The 21,562-nt window shown below is 41.7% G+C and overlaps 1 protein-coding gene across 1 annotated transcript; it reads right to left on the bottom strand.

Annotated features, from left to right (window-relative positions):
- Window positions 1–17,350: 17,350 nt before the first annotated feature.
- LOC127306001 (1-aminocyclopropane-1-carboxylate oxidase 1) lies at window positions 17,351–20,829 on the bottom strand. The gene is made up of 3 exons (XM_051336603.1): window positions 20,599–20,829; window positions 20,244–20,473; window positions 17,351–18,183 (listed from the first exon to the last, which is right to left on the bottom strand). The coding sequence occupies exons 1-3, from the start codon at window positions 20,722–20,724 to the stop codon at window positions 17,550–17,552; spliced, it is 990 nt and encodes a 329-aa protein (XP_051192563.1). The 5' UTR covers window positions 20,725–20,829; the 3' UTR covers window positions 17,351–17,549.
- Window positions 20,830–21,562: the final 733 nt, after the last annotated feature.

The following is a 21,562-nucleotide window of genomic DNA, read 5'->3' as shown; positions in this document are numbered from 1 at the left end:
TCAAGAAGATTGCTCTAAATAATATGAGGAAGCTCCCCAAGGTTTGTACACAAAACTAGACAATTTGCATTGGAGTATAAAGTGCACAAACATGGAATCATCACTCCCTTAATATCATTCAAAAACAAAAGATACCAAGTGAATCAAACTCTAATGATCACCACAAGATAGTGTTCTAAATCAAATGAGGAAGCTCCCCAAGGTACATGCATAAAATAAAATGTTGCATTTGAATACAATATGCATAACATGGAATCCTCACTCCCTCATTTAAAACACAAACATTTGTGATAGATCATAGATAGAAAAGTAAGCTAAACACTTGCAACAAACAAATAGTTGAGCAACAAGTAAGAGGCACCATAATAAAAAGGCTCAACCAAGAGGATATGTGAAAGGCATGATAAAGCATATTATAAGACTATTACAAGGATGAGCAAAAAGCATCATCATAGTCTTCAATGAATTATATTGCTTAGCATGACCAATCAACACGCAATAAATAAATAAGATATCAAAAGGAGATGTATAATCTCTTATGTGTATAAGTTTCTCTAAGTGGGCAATATCACAAAGATATTTATCCACAAAGAAACATGCACACACAAAATAGATACGCAAGAAAAATAGTATGATATCCAAGACGAAGTCATGCAATATACCAATAAGAATTTTTGCTTAATAGCATGGCCAAAGGCTCAATTTTATCTCATTGTACATTCATGAACTTCAACCACAAACAACTAAAATACATCACAAATATCAACAAGGGATAGAAGATAGTTGGGATGCATTTGAGAAAGGTAACAAGTATCACAAACGGGGATACCAAAAGAAGTAACTAAATTTGCACTTTCATCTATATTGCACATGTGAGAGCCTTGAGGAATTGATATGCAACAAAATTGCTAGATAGGCATAGTTGGGATGGATGAATCATGAGCATGATTTAAAATACTTCCCAACAAATGCACTCATCTCAAATTACTCACATTCACAATAAAGAGGTTTCATTAAGACTTTTGCAAGAAGCACAACATTTGCAAATCAAGAGATTCATGCCAAGATGGAACCATAAGGTTGGATACAAGAAAAGTATGCATGAGAAGATACTTGTTACCAAGATAGCATTGGTGTGGATGTAGTAGATATGTGTTCGTTGATCATCCTAGCTTGCCTCACGTTACCATTGAGTCACCACTTCTTTCCAAGAGTGAGACAAGCATTCAATGCATATCCATTGTACCTAACACAAAGGTAAGTACAAAATGGTCCCCAAACTAATTGGGTCCGAAGTAGTTAGACACACTACAACATATAGGACAAACTCCACAATTCTATGTGCATATAGATATGAAATTGAATTTCATGCACATCTTAGTCAAATTAGGATTTGATGGAGTTTACCCTATATATTGGATCAAAGAAAGTGACACATGCCATAAGATATACATATATTAAATATGCATGCACAATACTTTCAAGAATCCAAAGGAAGATACAATTTGGACAAAACACCAAATAAACCAAGAGACAATGGTTGTCCAAATTATATCAAAGAATCAAATCAACACAAGATAGACTCCAAAGACTTATCTCATTATAAGAAGCTAATTAAGCCTAAGCACAAAGGAATGAGATAACCAACTCCCAAGAGAGCAAGGTTCCAACAAATAAACCAAACCCTCGACACTTTTTATGATGGCACAAAGTACCAAAAAGAAAATTTATGACTCCCAAAACCAAATTTTTGATAAAGATCAAGAGATGTTAAGCATTCTAACAAATATAGGAGAGCTCCCCCAAGATTAGTGCATTATCTAGGATTTTGCATATGAATACTAAATGCACACAACTAGGATCATCACGCTACCTAAAACTACTAAAATGCTAAGAAAGTTTGAATAGACAAATTAGATCCATAAGATGCAAGGAAGACACATGGGAGTCAAAGCACAACACATTCATGGCAATAAATAAGACAATTTAAACACAAGAGCCAATGTAAATATGATCAATAAATTTCTACCCAATAATAGATTGCCAATTGTCCTAGGACAAGAGCTATTAGGAAATATTTTCCGGTGGTAGTTTGTAAGTATATGTAAGATCATTTTTTACACCAAATAAAGCATATGGTAAAAGATAAGAGTTAACCATCATGCAAAGAGAGTTTCTTGATAGCTTCAATTAGTCATACCAACATGCAAAGCAATTAATAGTATTCATACCAACATGCAAAGCAATTAATAGTATTCATACCAACATGCAAAGCAATTAATAGCATTCATACCAACATGCAAAGCAATTAATAGTATGACTTGAAGCACATGGTTTTCCAAAAATGTATTGAGGGACACATTGTGAAAAACCATGCCAAGAAAAACTTTCACAAATAAGATCCACAAAGATATTAGCAATGAAGCCATTTAAGCAAATTGGAACTTGTTTGAGAAAACATGTCACATATGAGAGACAATTTACAATATCAATTCTATGTGACACAACCTCAAATGTTCACATTTCCTAGGCTTGTAATATGCACAAAGCTTATTACTCCCTCATAATGTGATAAGGAATTTATTTTCACAAGAGGCAAATAAGATCCAACTAGAGATATTAATGGACATTAGAATTTGAATTTCTCATGAAGATGACATACCACATAGAGACTAGATAATCTTGCAATATCAATTCTAAGTGATATTCCTCATGTACACACATTGTTAGGATTGTGAAATTCCTAAAGGCATATCACTCCCCCAAAATGTTATAGTCCATTAATCTCTCATAAGAGCCATATAAGATACAACAAGATGCAAAGAGGCTCCAACACAAGCACAAATACATGGTGTGCAACCTAACATACATAGACTTGATTGCTTAAGAAAAACAAGTAGGATGCACAACATATACAAACACATGTTAGGAACAAAACTAACACATGCAAAGGGGCGAGTAACTTTCAATATAAATGAGTTGAGCACATGTTACCGCAAGGAGGAACATTGGGTGTATGATAGAAGTAAGATTACCAAGAGACTTGGCTTGAGATAATATAAATGATGAAGATCCCTTAATTCTTCATGATGTAACCAAGTCTCCAATGCCCTCCAACAAGCACCTATTGATCAAGTTTTGGATTGTTGGTCCCCAACTAAGTTGGGTCCTAAGAGGTTAGTCACAATAGGCTTGGCAACCCAAATGGTTCTTTTCTTGACACCACTTTGAGCACCAACATATTTGGCAAACACATTGCCACCCTCATCCTTACGAAGAGAATAAACATCATCAATGGAGATAGAGTTGGATGAGGTACCAATAGTGCAAAAAGAGGAGATGTGGCCCTTCTCACGGCATATGTAGCAAGTTCTTTTCCTCTCCTTCTTCTCACTAGATTTCTCCACAATGGGAGCATTGGCTTGATTCTTCTTGGGAAGTGGAATTTCTTCAACTTGAGGTTGAATATGAGTTTGAGCTTGAGGCCGCTTCCCTTTTTGCTTCTTCTTCAAAGGGCAAGATCTAACATGGTGCCCTTCAATTTTGCACTTGAAGCAAACAATCTTGGCCGGGTCTTTGACTTGTACTTGGCCCTTCTTCTTGTTGTTGTTGTTGTTGGACTTGTTCTTGTTGTTGGATTTGAATCCAAGTCCACTCTTGTCATTGGGGGATTGTTGCACACTTAACATCGTGTCAAGTTTGCATTTCCCTTCATGACTCTTTACCAAGTCGGTCTTCAAAGAAGTGACTTGGGCCTTGAGCTCTTTGATTTCCTCTACATGGTTAGTAACAACACAAGTACTAGAGGAAGTAGAACCTTCATTGTTAGAGCAACAAGGCAAGGAAGATAATTCATCACAAGATTTAGCAATACTATGAGTGGATGAATTACTAGGACTAGCACATGGCAATATAGCATTTTGGGTAGTAGTGCTAGTATCCACATGAGGCTCACAAGGTGTTGCCTTCGATATGATAGTCTCATGAGCTAACTTTAGCCTATCATGGGAGGCTAGAAGATCCTCATGGGAGCTAGAAAGCTTTCCATGATTTTCTTCCAATTTCCCATAATTGCTAGTTAGCAATTCAAGTTGAGCCCTTAGCTCAACATTCTCCTTCAAGATAGATGCTTCACAAGAAGTAGAGTTAGTAGCACAAGCATCATCACAAGACATATTAAGAAGAGAAGGTAACATAGCATGCTCTTTTAAATATGAAGCTTGTAGTTGCTCATATGACTTGGTGAGGATAGAGTGTTCGCTCTCCAAGGCCTTGTGGGCCTTGTCTAGATCATCTAGATCCTTAACAAGTTTATCATGGCCAACACCAACTTTGAACTTTTCATTTTTAAGCAATTTTAATTTAGCTTTAGCATGGTCTCTTTCTTTAGTGAGTTTAGCAAATATTTCATTTTGAGACACCTCAAGGGTTTGAAGTTGCTCCTCAAGAGAGGCTACGGTCTCTTGTTCTTCTTCAAGATCATTCTTTAAAGATGCTACATCATCGGCATACTCTCGTTCAAGAGCACCCTTTTTATCAATGGTGTTCTCATGCATCCAAATAAGTTTTTGGCTCTCAATAGCGGTAGTCAAGATTTCAAAGAAGTGAGAGCTAGCAATTTTATCTTTGTAAAGAACCTTGAATACACTCTCACCTTTATCGCGTAGAGAGACAACCCAATCCTCTTCTTCATATTCATCCTCATTCTTATCACCACGAGACATATTAGGTTCCATGGTAGGAGGTACCGTGGAACCCTTGGCCATAAGGCATATATGAGGACCGTGAAATAAAGATGAGGAGTTACTTGAGGCTCCTTTCAAGATCTTGTCTTGACCAATAGAATCTTTGGTTTCCTCTACATTGTTAGACACACAACAACTAGAGGAAATAGAATCATTTTTATCATGGCCACAAGACAATGCAAGCATATCATCATTAGATTTTTTCAAGCAACTTACACATGATATGCAAGGACTATCAACACAAGCATGTAAATCATTTCTAGTGCTAGATGTGTTTAAGTCCAAAGATGAACCATTGCAATGAGATATAGATGAAGGATCATCAATAGTAAGCTCAATACCAACATTGCAATTTCCATCACCACTCACCATATCATTACCTTGTGTCTTGAAACACTTTGGTGAAGTGGATGAAGATGAGAACTCATCACGGCCGGAAGTGGAAGCAATACAATCATCCTCAATGATATTGGACACATCATATTTATCTCGAAGTTTTGTCCATAATTCATGAGCGCTCCCAAAAGGCATGATTGAAGAAGTAACTACATTGCTCACAACAATGGAAAACACATGAGAAGCAAGAGCATCGAGACAAGAGTTTTTCTTCTCCTCATAAGATAAATTTTGGGGATCCTTAGGAGAAGAAAAACCCATGTCAAGAAATCGCTCCATGTTCGGGGAAATACCCCGCAAAATATTAAGCACATAAATTTTCCATAGATCATAATTTGTGCCATCAAATATAAACAAGTTATTGTGATCTAATCCCCTAACCGACATCTTTACTCTCAAGGCGGTGAAGCCTAAGAATGAGAGACCTTGCTACGATACCAATTGAAAGGACACGGATGTCGCCTAGAGGGGGGGTGAATAGGCGATTTAAAACTTTTACGAGATGGGCTTAACAAATGCGGAATAAAACTAGCGTTTACTTTGTCAAGCCCAAAGCCTATATACTATGGTTCACCTATGTGCACCAACAACTTATTCTAAGCAAGAGTTCACCTATGTGCACCAACAACTTATGCTAAGCAATACAAGCAAGTATGTGATAGCAAGATATATATAACTTCAAGCACGATGGCTATCACAAGGTAAAGTGCATAAGTAAAGAGCTCGGGTATAGAGATAACCGAGGCACGCGGGAGACGATGATTTATCCCGGAGTTCACACTCTTGCGAGTGCTAATCTCCGGTGGAGAGGTGCGGTTGCTTAGTGCTCCCGAACGCCACAAGAGGCTCACCTTGAGGTGTGGTTGCTCGATGCACACCAACGCCACAAAGGCCTCACCCCAAGATGCGGTACTCACACCACACACCGAACGCCACGAAGGCGCCTCACCTAAATCTCCGGTGACCCTCGCCACAAAGGCCTAGGTCACGGTTCCACTAAGGGATTTCCTTCGAGGCGGAAACCGGGCCTTACACAAAGATTGGGGCACACATCCACAACTTAATTGGAGGCTCCCAACAAACCGCCACAAAGGCCTAGAGTCCGTCTAGGGTTCCAAGAACCCAAGAGTAACAACCTTCTTGCTTTCACCACCACGAATCACCGTGGAGAACTCAAACCGATGCACCAAATGCAATGGCAAGAACACCACAAAGATGCTCAAGTCCTTCTCTCTCAAATTCCAACAAAGCTACAAAAGCTATTGGGGGAATAAGAGAGGAAGAACAAAGGAATTCACAAAGAACACCAAGATCAAGATCTAGAGAGTTCCACTCACAAAGAGATGGATTTGATTGGTAGAAATGTAGATCTAGATCTCCTCTCTCTTTTCCCTCAAATGGGGGCAAGAATCATGGAGGGATTGAGAGATGGAGCAAGCTTCTCTAGTTCAACAATGGAGGGGAGAGAGAGTGAGAGAAGCACAGCCCAAGGAGGAAGAAGGGGGGTATTTATACCCCCCAAGAAAATCGAGCCGTTTGGGCAAAAACAGGGCCGGATATTCCGGCCCAAGTTGGGGCCGGATTATCCGGGGGCCGGATAATCCGGCCTCAGGGACAAAACCTGGACAAAATCCGGCCAAAAATCCGGCCCCTATCCAGAGCTGCTTTTCTTCCGGTCCTTAGACGATTTCGGGGGGGCCGGATATTTCGAAATATCCGGCCCGGATAATCCGGCCCGGATATTTCTGAAAAATCCGGCCTGGCAAAACTGCAGAAACACCAAAACTAAAACGGGCATAACTTTAGCATCCGGACTCCGATTTTGATGATCTTGGGCTTGTTTTGAAGCTAGGAACAAGCTCTACAAGATCATGCAGGAAACCATCATAGTCCAACAAGGTAGGATAGAAACAAATGATGAAAGGTTTGACCTATCTAAAAAAGACATACCGGTAAAACCTCCAATCTCGAAAATGCAACAAGTTGCCCATGCAAAAACCATTCTCAATGAACTAGAGCTTGTCATGAGAATAAGCACAAGCTCTAAAACATCACATGGATAAGATTCAAATAACAACCAAGAAAGATGATGAACCAAACTTGAAAACGCAACAAGTGATCTATGCGAAATCCGTTTTCGATGAACTAGAGCTTGTCATGAGAATAACCACAAGCTCTAAAACATCACATGGATAAGGTCCAAATAACAACCAAGAAAGATGATGCAAGGATGCAAAGGTTTGAGCTCTCTCCGAACGATACGATCGAGTTACTCACTCGAGAGCCCTCTTGATAGTACGGCAACTAAACTACAAACCGGTCTCCAACAACACTATGAGACCGGTGAGAAAGAAACCCTATCAAGAGCAAACCTTAAACTTGCGCATTCCACTTGAGCTCGATGACGACGATCTTGACCTCAACAAGATGGAACTCCTTTCTTGCTTGTGCTTGCTTGACGAAGTCTTGTGGATTGCTCCCCCATAATCCACCATGGGAGAGCTTCTTCTTCGGCGCATCTTCACATGTGGATGGCAAGACTCAAGCAAAGGACCTCTTCGAGATGGCTCATCTTGAACTTGCACTTCATTTCTTCATTCTTCATCATGTTGATGTCTTGAAGTAACTTGAGGGCTCACTTCATCTTCATCTTCAAGACATACTTGACACTTGATATCCTTCATCAATTTATTCTTATTGCAACCTTGAAGCCAACATATGGTTCAAGAATTGCCTATGGACAACTCCTACAAATATAACTCAAAGCAAACATTAGTCCATAGGGATTGTCATTAATTACCAAAACCACACATGGGGGCTCCATGCACTTTCACACGCTCCGCTGTAGCATATGGACAAGTATGTCCTTAGGCTTTACTCATAGTATTCATGGCGAAGTTTCTTCTTCGTTAATTTGTTATATGGTTGGAATTGGAAAATGATACATGTAGTAAATTGCTATAATGTCTTGGGTAATGTGATACTTGGCAATTGTTGTGCTCATGTTTAAGCTCTTGCATCATATACTTTGCACCTATTAATGAAGAAATACATAGAGCATGCTAAAATTTGGTTTGCATATTTGGTGTCTCTAAAGTCTAGATAATTTCTAGTATTGAGTTTGAACAACAAGAAAGACGGTGTAGAGTCTTATAATGTTTTCAATATGTCTTTTATGTGAGTTTTGCTGCACCGGTTCATCCTTGTGTTTGTTTCAAATAGCCTTGCTAGCCTAAACCTTGTATCGAGAGGGAATACTTCTCATGCATCCAAAATCCTTGAGCCAACCACTATGCCATTTGTGTCCATCATACCTACCTACTACATGGTATTTCTCCGCAATTCCAAAGTAAATTGCTTGAGTGCTACCTTTAAAATTCCATCATTCGCCTTTGCAATATATAGCTCATGGGACAAAATAGCCTTAAAAACTATTGTGGTATTGAATATGTACTTATGCACTTTATCTCTTATTAAGTTGCTTGTTGTGCGATAACCATGTTTCTGGGGACGCCATCAACTCTTTGTTGAATATCATGTGAGTTGCTATGCATGTTCGTCTTGTCTGAAGTAAGGGAGATCTACCACCTTATGGTTAAGCATGCATATTGTTAGAGAAGAACATTGGGCCGCTAACTAAAGCCATGATCCATGGTGGAAGTTTCAGTTTTGGACAATATCCTCAATCTCATATGAGAAAATTATTAATTGTTGTTACATGCTTATGCATAAAAGAGGAGTCCATTATCTGTTGTCTATGTTGTCCCGGTATGGATGTCTAAGTTGAGAATAATCAATAGCGAGAAATCCAATGCGAGCTTTCTCCTTAGACCTTTGTACAGACGGCATAGAGGTACCCCATTGTGACACTTGGTTAAAACATGTGTATTGCGATGATCCGGTAGTCCAAGCTAATTAGGACAAGGTGCGGGCACTATTAGTACACTATGCATGAGGCTTGCAACTTGTAAGATATAATTTACATGATACATATGCTCTATTACTACCGTTGACAAAATTGTTTCATGTTTTCAAAATCAAAGCTCTAGCACAAATATAGCAATCGATGCTTTTCCTCTATGGAGGACCATTCTTTTACTTTCATTGTTGAATCAGTTCACCTATTTCTCTCCACCTCAAAAGCAAACACTTGTGAACTGTGCATTGATTCCTACATACTTGCATATTGCACTTATTATATTACTCTACATTGACAATATCCATGAGATATACATGTTATAAGTTGAAAGCAACCGCTGAAACTTAATCTTCCATTGTGTTGCTTCAATGCTTTACTATGAATTATTGCTTTATGAGTTAACTCTTATGCAAGACTTATTGATGCTTGTCTTGAAGTACTATTCATGAAAAGTCTTTGCTTTATGATTCACTTGTTTACTCATGTCATATACATTGTTTTGATCGCTGCATTCACTACACATGCTTTACAAATAGTATGATCAAGGTTATGATGGCATGTCACTCCAGAAATTATCTTTGTTATCGTTTTACCTGTTCGGGACGAGCAGAACTAAGCTTGGGATGCTGATACGTCTCCGACGTATCGATAATTTCTTGTGTTCCATGCCACATTATTGATGTTATCTACATGTTTTATGCACACTTTATGTCATATTCGTGCATTTTCTAGAACTAACCTATTAACAAGATGCCGAAGTGCCAGTTGCTGTTTTCTGCTGTTTTTGGTTTCAGAAATCCTAGTAACGAAATATTCTCGGAATTGGACGAAATCAACGCCCAGGGTCCTATTTTGCCACGAAGCTTCCAGAAGACCGAAGAGGAGACGAAGTGGGGCCACGAGGCAGCCAAACCCTAGGGCGGCGCGGCCCTGCCTTGGCCGCGCGGCCCTATGGTGTGGGCCCCTCGTGCCGCATCCTGACCTGCCCTTCCGCCTACTTAAAGCCTTCGTCGCGAAACCCCCAGTACCGAGAGCCACGATACGGAAAACCTTACTGAGACGCCGCCGCTGCCAATCCCATCTCGGGGGATTCAGGAGATCGCCTCCGGCACCCTGCCGGAGAGGGGATTCATCTCCCGGAGGACTCTACGCCGCCATGGTCGCCTCCGGAGTGATGTGTGAGTAGTCTACCCCTGGACTATGGGTCCATAGCAGTAGCTAGATGGTTGTCTTCTCCCCATTGTGCTTCATTGTCGGATCTTGTGAGCTGCCTAACATGATCAAGATCATCTATCTGTAATTCTATATGTTGCGTTTGTTGGGATCCGATGAATAGAGAATACTTGTTATGTTGATTATCAAAGTTATGTCTATGTGTTGTTTATGATCTTACATGCTCTCCGTTACTAGTAGATGCTCTGGCCAAGTAGATGCTTGTAACTCCAAGAGGGAGTATTTATGCTCGATAGTGGGTTCATGTCTCCGTGAATCTGGGGAAGTGACAGAAATCTCTAAGATTATGGATGTGCTGTTGCCACTAGGGATAAAACATTGGTGCTATGTTCGAGGACGTAGTTACTAATTACATTACGCGCAATACTTAATGCAATTGTCTGTTGTTAGCAACTTAATACTGGAGGGGGTTCGGATGATAACCTGAAGGTGGACTTTTTAGGCATAGATGCATGCTGGATAGCGGTCTATGTACTTTGTCGTAATGCCCAATTAAATCTCACAATACTCATCATAATATGTATGTGCATGGTCATGCCCTCTTTATTTGTCAATTGCCCAACTGTAATTTGTTCACCCAACATGCTATTTATCTTATGGGAGAGACACCTCTAGTGAACTGTGGACCCCGGTCCAATTCTCTATACTGAAATACAATCTACTGCAATACTGTTCTACTGTTCTCTGCAAACAATCATCATCCACACTATACATCTAATCCTTTGTTACAGCAAGCCGGTGAGATTGACAACCTCGTCAAGTTTCGTTGGGGCAAAGTACTTTGGTTGTGTTGTGCAGGTTCCACGTTGGCGCCGGAATCTCTGGTGTTGCGCCGCACTACATCCCGCCGCCATCAACCTTCAACGTGCTTCTTGGCTCCTACTGGTTCGATAAACCTTGGTTTCATACTGAGGGAAAACTTGCCGCTGTACGCATCACACCTTCCTCTTGGGGTTCCCAACGGACGCGTGCTGTACGCGTATCAGCCGGCAGCAGCAACGGCAGAGGGCAACGGGTCGCGGGTGGCTGTGGGGCGCGGGCGGAGGAGGGGCCTCCGTCGCCGCCCGGGAAGGGGGCGGGAGAGGGAGGCGGCGGGTTAGGGTTTGAAGATAAAGCTCCGGCAAGGTACAAGTGATTGAGTTAAACAAAGCCTTACAAGATCTGAATAGGCCATTCATTCTTACAAAGAATTTCCTCGTCCATGTCAAATTGCGTTTCACCATTGTTCTGTAGCGATCTGCTGGTCATCAAGTGGACCGTGGAGGCCAACACATGTCTATGATACGACAATTCACTGGGGCCCCGATGGCTATAGTCTATGCTATAGATTGTGAAATGCAATTCCTAGGCAGTCGTCATCGTGCTGAGTCCGGGTGATACAACTTCCTATTTCTCTGAATACTTGTAAATATTCTAGAACTCTTCCTTTTGATTAAACAAAAGAAGAGTTGTCCGGTTGATTAATATGAAAGCTCATCCAAGCAAGAGCTCCATGGCCTCAGTTTTCTTTGGCCGCATTAACTTGGAGGCGAGATCTTGGATCCTTACCGGTGCTAAGCATTGGGGTAATTTAATTCTTGGAGAATATGCTTTGTTGGATTGTATCCTATGGACATAAGATTAAAACTTTGTGTTACTTGCTTCTTCTTATTCGGTTAATTAAGGAAAATCTTTCGCCGATCTTTAGAAAAAAAAGCATCTAACATCATCATGAAGAACTCTCCAACAAGTTCCGGGCTTTGATTGGGATTGGAGCACATCTCCTCTATGTTGGTCAACAACTATTGGAGATAGTGTTTCACAAACCCATAACCAAAGTTTTATTTTTTCATAAAACTTAAATATCATGGTTTAGACTGTTTGACATGTTTCTAAAATCCTAGGCTAACTAATCATACGCCATTTGATAAATGAGATAAATGAGAGGTTCACTTTGTGTTTTCACTGGCCATAACTTCTCCAACGTACGCTCAGGAACTTTTCGTTACTAATATGTGGGCAACACCAGTTGCAGGCCAACTTGTGAGCAACTCAATGTCATCCTGAAGGACATAAGAGAATCCTGTTTAGGTAGGACCTGAATAATACCCTAGGGCCCGGCGACTAGCAGCCTACATTCCCAATTGCAATTCTTCGCGAGGCACTTTCCTTTTCTTTAACAATATTTTCATATCATTTGTATTTTTTCAACTTATGAGACAAAAGAATTGACCGCTTAATGGAAAAACCTAGAAAAATGATACGAGTATTCCTTTGTTGTTTTCATCCTCGTATAAAAACTAGGTTAGGTTATTTTTCACCGCCGGATAAAAAAAAGCTATATGTTGTTTTTACCCTTGGATAAAAATAAATAAATTCATCTTGTCGCGAAACTATACTTGTTTCATAAGCATTTAATGCTTTTTTGAACAAAAAACATTTAATTTAATAATTCGGTTTAGCTTTACAACCAGATGGTCCAAAAACACATTCGATCCCTACCAACACCTTTCAGTTGTTCCCGCCCAAAAAAAAAAATCTTCATTTGCTGGCCAAGTTTAAGCACGTGAGATTTTTGGGACCTTATTCTAGGTACATATGCTATGCTAAGCTTTTTGGTAGCTGCCTGGAAAAACTTTTGAAACGGCCGGGAATCGAAATCTAATCCGTCGTGCTATGTCTCCTTCCCAGATCATCGCACATCTGCCGCAACCTTAATCGCAATAGGCCAACTTTAACTAAAAGGAATTTTGCTGCATGTTTCTACAACAGATCGATCGATAGCTTTACAAAAGCAAGCAGAGTGCTGCGGTTCTCTCCGGATAAGATCGATTGTTCCTCTCATGAGCAAGCCTGGCAGCTTCGTCGATCTGCATTATTATCTGTGTGGCGTGCGCGCTAACTAACACTTATTATATATAGTGCTAGAATAATTCGGCCACTGCTATATATATTTGGGTTACTATCTCGCAGACGCATGCTTATATACTATCTGCATATATGCCCTTGTTAACCTCTTGGCGGAATTCCATGTAGGAATCAAGAAAGTAAGTAAGCACTCGATGATGACAGGTACTACCTTTGTATCAAAATATAAGCTATTTTAGAGTTTAGCTTTCTAAAAAGATTTATATTTTGAGACGGTTGTAATAGAATTTTGGCATTTGCGCCAGTATGTACATCTATATATGGAGTAGTAAAAAATGATAATAATGCAGCCACAAGAAAATTTATTGCCAGAAATAGTTTGATAGCAGTGTGGACCTTTTCTTAGGCGAGCAGGGAGTCGGCAGGATTGGATCATGACTCATGAGTCATGGACTACAAGCTTTTAGCACATAACCAATTTTGCAAGACAAGTTTTATCTTCAACTGCTCACCCGTCCATGACGATCAGGAATTAGATTCTGAACGCGTGGCAAGTGTATAACTTCAGAAGCCAGACCAAACCAAATTAGGAGTGTTTTGATCAGCCTCGTCATCTTATCCTCGCACCAACCAGCCTAACTTTCCTGTCATGTGCATGTCCTTTTTGGAAATCATCCATGCATTGCTTCCGATTTCTGAACTTAGCTAGCCCAGGGTGATTTTATAATCCCATGATCGATCCTCCAGGAAAGCTGGAAGAGAGGCGTGCAAGGAGAGAAGAGCTACGCATGCACGCGCGCGTACTATAAAAAGGCTGATGAGATTGGATCGGTCGACGGCGGATCCGCGGCCCATGCGGCTCTATCAACGCAGCATGCACATGCAAAGGGCGTCGGTTGCTGGTCCGTGTACCCTGATCCTCGGAATACTGTGGTGTTCATGTGCACGATATGGGCGGTATGGCTACATCAATACTCCCTCCATTCTGAAATACTATGCATTCTGGAGTACGTGTGTATCATGTAGTACTTGGTTCCATTTTTCCACAGTTGAACCAGTGAATCGTAGTCACAGTGTTCCGTACTCAGCTAGAAATCTTGAACATAGTACTCACTGTCTCGAATTATTTGTCGCAGATTTATTTAGATTCTAGATGTGTTTTAGTGTGAAAATAAATCGGAGACATCTAATTCAGCTAGCGGTGAGTATGATTTTTGCGTTGGCACCTTTAAAGGCCTTACGGCTAGTACCGTGTCCAAGAAAAATCAGAATATAAGGTGCTTAACTTGTAGCTTTATTAGTTAAAAGGTTTCTGTATAAATAAGATGCACATGACTGCTCAAATCTCATAGCCACAAAAAATAAAGACAATAAATAAGGTGCAATACAAGAATGATCATTGACTGCATAGCCACCTAAGGTGCAGGAGGGCGAATCGATCCGAAGATTACACTGTCATCCATGTTTGATAAAAATATCGCTCGCAATATTCATCAACCTTGTGGGCACCTCCATAAACAGGTTGCGATTCTTCACGCGTTGAAGAAACGACCATGATCGAACGGGTCCACACGGTTTAACCAATTGAAAAATATATTAGCAACATTACTGGGTCTAAGGTAAAATCTACTTGAATGTCTGGCTATATAGACCTAACAAATTTACAGTGAAAAAATAAGTGTCTAATAGTCTCTTCGTGGTGTGAGAGAACACACACTTTGTACATCCATGCTAGTTGCATTTCACAAGGTTATCATTATCAACGATACATGGCTGAATTTGTGCTAAACTTGTAGTGATGAGCGTGTCCAAAAATACGCAAGTTGCTTTCGTGTACCATGCATGAACTTGTAACAGTGTGTGTTCTGTACAACAGCGGAATGTGTTTTTGGATTCCAAGTTTCAGTGCTCTTGCCATTTAAAAAAATATAAAGCATTTTTATATGTGATCAAAAAATTTGAAAATATTTTTGGAGATTGTGATGAGGACATCCCATCTCTTGATACAACCGCTGTACCTACAGCTACACAAATACAAGGACCGATCACTCGAGCTCGTGCCAAACAACTTAACTATCAGGTACTTTCGTTTCTTGGAACTACTCCTCACATATATGAGAATATGATGCTGCCTAAATCAGATATGTTTGTTACTCTTAGGAATGATGGACCAAGCATGGATGAGGAGGACACGCATTGGAGCATGATCATGCATGGAGGAGATGGCAGCAAGCATTTGAGGATTGAAGATGACGCCGCAAGTGGAGATTTCAGAACTTTGAAGCCACCATAAGAAGAGATCAAGACATGGACGAAATATAGAGTTTTCCACTTCATAATTTCGTCCATAGCATTGTGTTGTGTCACCTTTAGTTTTGGGCCAGGCCCATGTCATTTTCGCAGGAATTAAGTCAGCCACTTTTTAGAGCCCGTATTGAAGGGGGAAAGGCCTTCTAGGGTTTGGTTCGGCCACCACATGTATGGCTGGCCGAAACCCCACCTTTTCCTCCTTTAAATACCCCCATAGCCGTCACGTTTAGGCTCGGATTTTGATTAGATTAAAAGTTAGCCATTGCTGCAACTCTCGTGTACTTCTTTTGAGGCCAACGCCCAGAACAAGACCGACTATTCAGAATCCCACCTTCTCAATAAAGCTTTCATCTATATCCGCAATAATTCTGATTGCATTATTAGTTCTTACTTGTTCTCGATTTCAGGTAGGAATTAAGACCCTCGCTGGTCAGGCTGATCGTGCATCCGCAAGATCAGTAACTCCCGGAGATTGTCCTAGCGATTGCATTGGCGCACGAGCTTTGCACGTGTAGTCGGATCGTCAAGCACGAACTCCACCAACAAATCGACGCTATCATACTCTCATCGAAAGATCGGCCATCTTTGCCCTATCAGATTGTTAGTGATACAATCATGCAAAATCTCAACTCGAAATTATTTTTATTTTGTGCTAGACAAAAATGACAAAATATGATAAGTTTTGGAGATTTAAAAATGATTACTCAGATCTACACTTTTGTCATTTTTGTGTAGCTTAAAATGTAAAATATTTAAAATTTGTATTTTACATGTTTGTGGAATACATAATTGACTATAAACGATTTCTTTCAGAATTTATTGAAACTCAAAAATATGTTTTTTCTGTTTTTTTTAACGAGATCACTAGTGTTCATGTGTACCGAATCTCTGTCTGTACAACAACGCCTATATTTTTATATATATTGTATTTTTTGGAAAGGGGAAATACTCTGGCCCCTACATCGAATTGGTACATGTGGCTTTTAGGTTTTTATTCAACAAGTATTTGAAAAAATTCTTAAAACGAAAACACAGACAGGAGTCGCCAACCAAAGTGACAATGTACCACCAACTGGCTTCACGATCTGGGACAGACGGCCTAGTTCCCTGGCCACAATCATCGCCAGATCACTGGCAAAAATTAATGTCATGTCGTTAATGCCGCCTTGGCGCTTGCTGGCTCCTCCACCATATACATGTACCTCAGCACGCAACTGCTGCCAAGACTCCACATCACCATGCCATCGAGTCCCACCGTCGTAACCCGGGAAAACCACAACGCTCCAACCAGCATCTCCGCTACTCCGGGTTCCTCATGCGGCCAATTTGCTCCCCTGCACATAGCCGCCCAATTTCAGAAAAATATAAATAAAAAGGGAGCAATACAAGCAATTCTAGGTATGTGGAGGCATGATGTAATGCTTAAACGACCTGTTTTTTTACGAGCAGATTGTGATTATTCTATTTTTAATGTTTCTCTCCGAAATTTAAACTCAACATTCAACCGCAGCAAATAATAAATTAAAATAAGTAAATAACATAAATTGTATTGTGCATTGTGGGAAAATATCAGCCAATGGGATTTGCCAGTACACATCTGTTTAAGTTTCCGTCACATCTTTTAAGAATTTCTTGCTGAATTCATATTTGTTAACTTACACAAGTTTCTGGCTTAATGCATGTGGAATTCCTTCGAAAATTTTCAGCCATAGAGATTTCAGTTCATCAAGAATGCTCACTTTTTTTTTGCAGGGAATGAAGAAGGCTCACCTGACTTGATGTTCACACATTGTCGGATTTGTGGGTGTTAAAGGGTGGATTCAGATTTTTTTTTTTTTCAATGAAAGCCCTTTATCAGTTCTTTTGTTAAATAAATTAGTAACGAGCCCATACACTTCGATTGATGCAGAGGTTTAGACATAATCCACATTAAAAGAAACAATCCAGCGCATCACTAAGCACACCCCTGCATCCACAGCCGGTGATGCCAATGAGCCAAAACATTACATACACATAGAATATCTACGGTACACACCACACCACACCACATTACATCACATCACTTTTATCTGGATCCTGGCACACCGGCGGGTTCCTAATTACGCGGTGGCGATGGGCGCAGCGTCCGACTTCATGGCCTCGAAGCGTGGCTCCTTGGCCTCGAACTTGTGTTGAACGTAGAGGTTCATGTAGTCCTCGAACACGAACCGCGGGTACACGGCCACGCCCTCCTCGCCCTCCTTCTCCTCCGCGGCGACATCGCTGACGAGCGCTGGCGCTGGGAAGATGACGGCGTCGGCTCCGGGGTTGTAGAAGGACGCGATGGACATGCGGTTGCCGTTGGGGCGGGTGAGCACGCGGTGCATCACGCTCTTGTACCGCCCGTTGGTGATCACCTCCAGCTGGTCGCCGATGTTGATGACGATGGCGTGGCGCATGGGCGGCACGTCCACCCACGCCCCATCCTTGAGCAGCTGGAGGCCGCTCACCTGATCGTCCTGGAAGAGCAGGATCACGCCGCCGGCGTCGGTGTGCGCGCGGAGGCCGTCGACGAGGTCAGGCCGTGGGCACGGCGGGTAGCTGCTCACCTTGGTGCCGAACGTCGGCGCGCCTTGGGAGCCCACGAATGCTTGTTTAAGGTAGCCCTTCTCCAGCCCCAGGTTCTCGCACATCAGGTCCAGGACGCGCTCCGCCAGCTTCTCGATCTCCGACGCGAATTCTTTCATCACTTGCCTACAACAACGACACGAGAAAATGCGAGTTTCGTTAGGATATGTGTTTATACCAGCAAGTGTCACTCGCTAAAAGGCAGGCGATTCCAGTCGTGTTGGTTACTGCAGCTTAACAAGGAACTAAAAGGAAGTGGATTTGCAGACCTAAACAGAAAGGTGGCTTGGGAGTCAAGGATTTGTTCAAATTCAACATCAGCCTGATGTGTAAATGGTGGTGGAAACTGGAACATAGTATTGGTCCTTGGCAGGATTTCATGAGAGCAAAGTATCTGAGAGGCAAAGGTGTGTATTATGCTAAACATAGACCTGGAGACTCCCCTCTCTGGTCTGATATGTTGCAAGTCAGGAGCATTTATCTCTGTGGCAGGAGAATGAGAGTTGGGGATGGCAACTGACTAGCTTCTGGGGTGACTCTTGGTGTAGCATTAGTCCTCTCAAGGATATGTTCCCAATTCTGTTTGATGTTTGTAACAATCAAAATGTTACTGTTGCTGAAGCAGCTGATATGGGTTGGAGATTTACTTACAGAAGATGGCTGACACCTGACTTGATCATCCAGGAGGCTAGTCTGATTCGTTTGATGAGTCAGATTAACTTGTCACAGGAAAAAGATTCTCCCTGCTGGAAATGGTCCAAGAATGGAGAATTTACTGTGAAATCTGTGTATAAGCATTTGTGCAGGAATGGTTTGGATAGATCTTTTAAGCATCTCTGGAAAAGCAAGATCCCACTTAAAATCAAAATCTGGCTTTGGCTAATTTGGCATAATGCCATTGCTACAAAAGATAATCTCCTCAAAAGAAATTGGTCTGGTAATCCAACTTGCCAGTTTTGTAATGCACAGGAAACAATCAATCATTTATTCTTTGGTTGCTCTGCTGCCAAGTTTGTCTGGAGCACTGTTGCTACTGCCATTAATTCTCCCACGCGCCCTGGGAATTTCTCCCAATTTTTTTGGTGGTTTCCCCAATTTGTCCCTGCTAGCCGCAACACTCAAATTGCTGGACTTGCAGCTATATGCTGGTCCATTTGGAAACTTAGGAACAGAGCCTGTTTTGAGAATAAGCTCATTAGTTCGCCTGTTGAACTAATCAATTATGCTGTTGTCTTTATGAAATATTGGTCAGGTCTCCATGGTGAACAAGATGCTCTGGAGCTCCGTGCTGGTGCTGACGGCTTGCTAAGGCTTGCTGCGTCTGTTGGCACAGATGGAACATCTTCTGGAAGTGCTGATAATGGAAATCGCCTTCGTCTGGAGAATAGGAGCCCTGACGACAGAAATCCTGATGGAAATCACTAAGAAGATCCTCCTTGGTGGTTTTGATGCTTCTGAAGTTGCTGTCTAGCTTTATGTTAGCTAGCTGTTTTACGTTTGCCCTGGCTGTTATCCCTTGTGCTTTAGGCAGGGGTTTTATGTTCTGTAATACTTTTAAACTTGTTCTAGTCTTTCGCCTGAACGCTAGCATTAGGCGGCGATCCTTCCCTGTGTGTGTCAGAATCTGGTGTATTTTCGTTATCTGATGATAATGAAAATTCGATCCTTTTTGGATCGTTTGGAAAAAAAAGTATTCGATAAAAATGACACTATGAGGTTGACCGAGGGTTAAAAAAAATATGGAAATTTATATCGAGTTTAGAACATATGTATACCATTATAAGACCGGTTTAGCGGGCAGTGATGGTAATTTGTCAGTCTAAAACACTCCGTTATCGGAGCGACTCTGTCAGATTTGATTTGTTCACGCGAGAATGTTCGGTCAGGCCTAACAATAGGCTGCCTCGTCAGCCTTTCTATAAAGAGTACCACAAAAAGCAAGCAAAACAAGGTCCGAAGCTTCAAATTGGAGTTGAATTATGGACCAGAATCTCCCGATTACGGAACTATAATAATCATCATCTCGGCGCCTTTTCAATTAAATAATTTTCGTCAAAGCTGATGCTATCAGGTTGGGCCTCTGCTTTTTCGTCAGAAGCCAATAGGAGAACCAACAGTCTAATGATCTAGTGTCATCAGCTGATTAATTAATTAACTAATCACGCGTACGTGTGGTGTGTATGTACCTGTAGCGGTCGTCGAGGTCGGGCAGGTCGGCGAGGTTGGTGGCGGGGAGGTGGCGGACGAAGAAGGTGCTCTCCCAGTCCACGTCCTTCACGTCGGCGCCCTTCTCGCCGGCCTCCAGCGTCCTCGCCGCGAACTCCTTGAACTTGTCCTCCCTAATGTTCTTGTAGTGCGCCTTGCTCACCCGTTCCACCTCGTCCATCAGCTCGTGCGAGATGCCATGGTTCAGCAGCTGCACACATATACAAGTTAATCATGTCAAGAATCTTATGCCTGATTGCAGTCCTTGTAAAAATATACACCAAGAATCGTCAAGCACTACGTTCATCAAATCATTAATCTAGCTACAAGTAGCACCTCGAAGAAGCCCCAGTTCTCGCAGGCGTCGCGGATGACCTCCATGGCCGCGCCCCTCTCTTCCGTCTCCAGCTTCTCCATGTTGATCACCGGGAAGCTCAACGAGGCAGCAGCAACCGTCGCCATCGCTCTGATCTCTCTCCCTCGTACTATCTGTAGCTGTGACTGTGAGTGCTCTGTGTTGCTGCTGGGTTAGCTTAAGGCGCGGAGTGTGAGTGCGCTCTGAAGCCGGCGCCGAGCCCCAATTTATAGGCGCGAGAAGGCAAGCGCTGAAGTGGAAGATGAGTCATGTGACTTAGCCGCTACGTACGAGATTACGTCGACACAGATTGATTTGCTAAGATGGAATATGGAAAAGCAGTCTGGACGAGCAGCTAATTGTAAAGCGTCTACATAACATTCCCTACATAGTTAGCTAATCGGATCAGTTTGCGCGCCGCAAGTTCGTGCAGGTTACCGGCCGGACATACTTAACTGAATTCTATGTTCTCGAGAAAAAAAAAATACTAGTATAGCAAAGTTGTCTCCAAGAATATTGCTTCTTGCTAATAGCTGCTGATATATGCCTCATTGAGACCGATCAGTACAGTATAATACTGCTAGCAGCTAGTATATCATGATAGACGACTGATAGTCTATGTCAGCCTGTATTCTATATACCTAACCTAGCTAAGTGTTGAACTGATCTCTATGGCGCACGGATCGAGTTGTCCCTTACTTTATGGCTTGATAATGACAAGATTAGGCGTAGTACACCTGACCGTGCCACACATAGCTAGTGGAGTTCTGCTGTCAACAAATCAACTATAAACAACATCACTCGATCGACTGCTGGCCAGGGAGATCGATCGATCATAGGGAACATCGCACGCGATATCTAGATCCTTTGCCAGTTTTAGAGCTCGATTCTAGTGGTAATTTCTGACGTTTATCTGACCGGTGACCGTCCTACTCAACAGTCACC

Source organism: Lolium perenne, chromosome 6 (assembly GCF_019359855.2).
Source record: "Lolium perenne isolate Kyuss_39 chromosome 6, Kyuss_2.0, whole genome shotgun sequence".
In the NCBI taxonomy this organism is placed as follows: Eukaryota; Viridiplantae; Streptophyta; class Magnoliopsida; order Poales; family Poaceae; genus Lolium; species Lolium perenne.
This window is presented reverse-complemented; position numbering and strand designations above follow the sequence as displayed.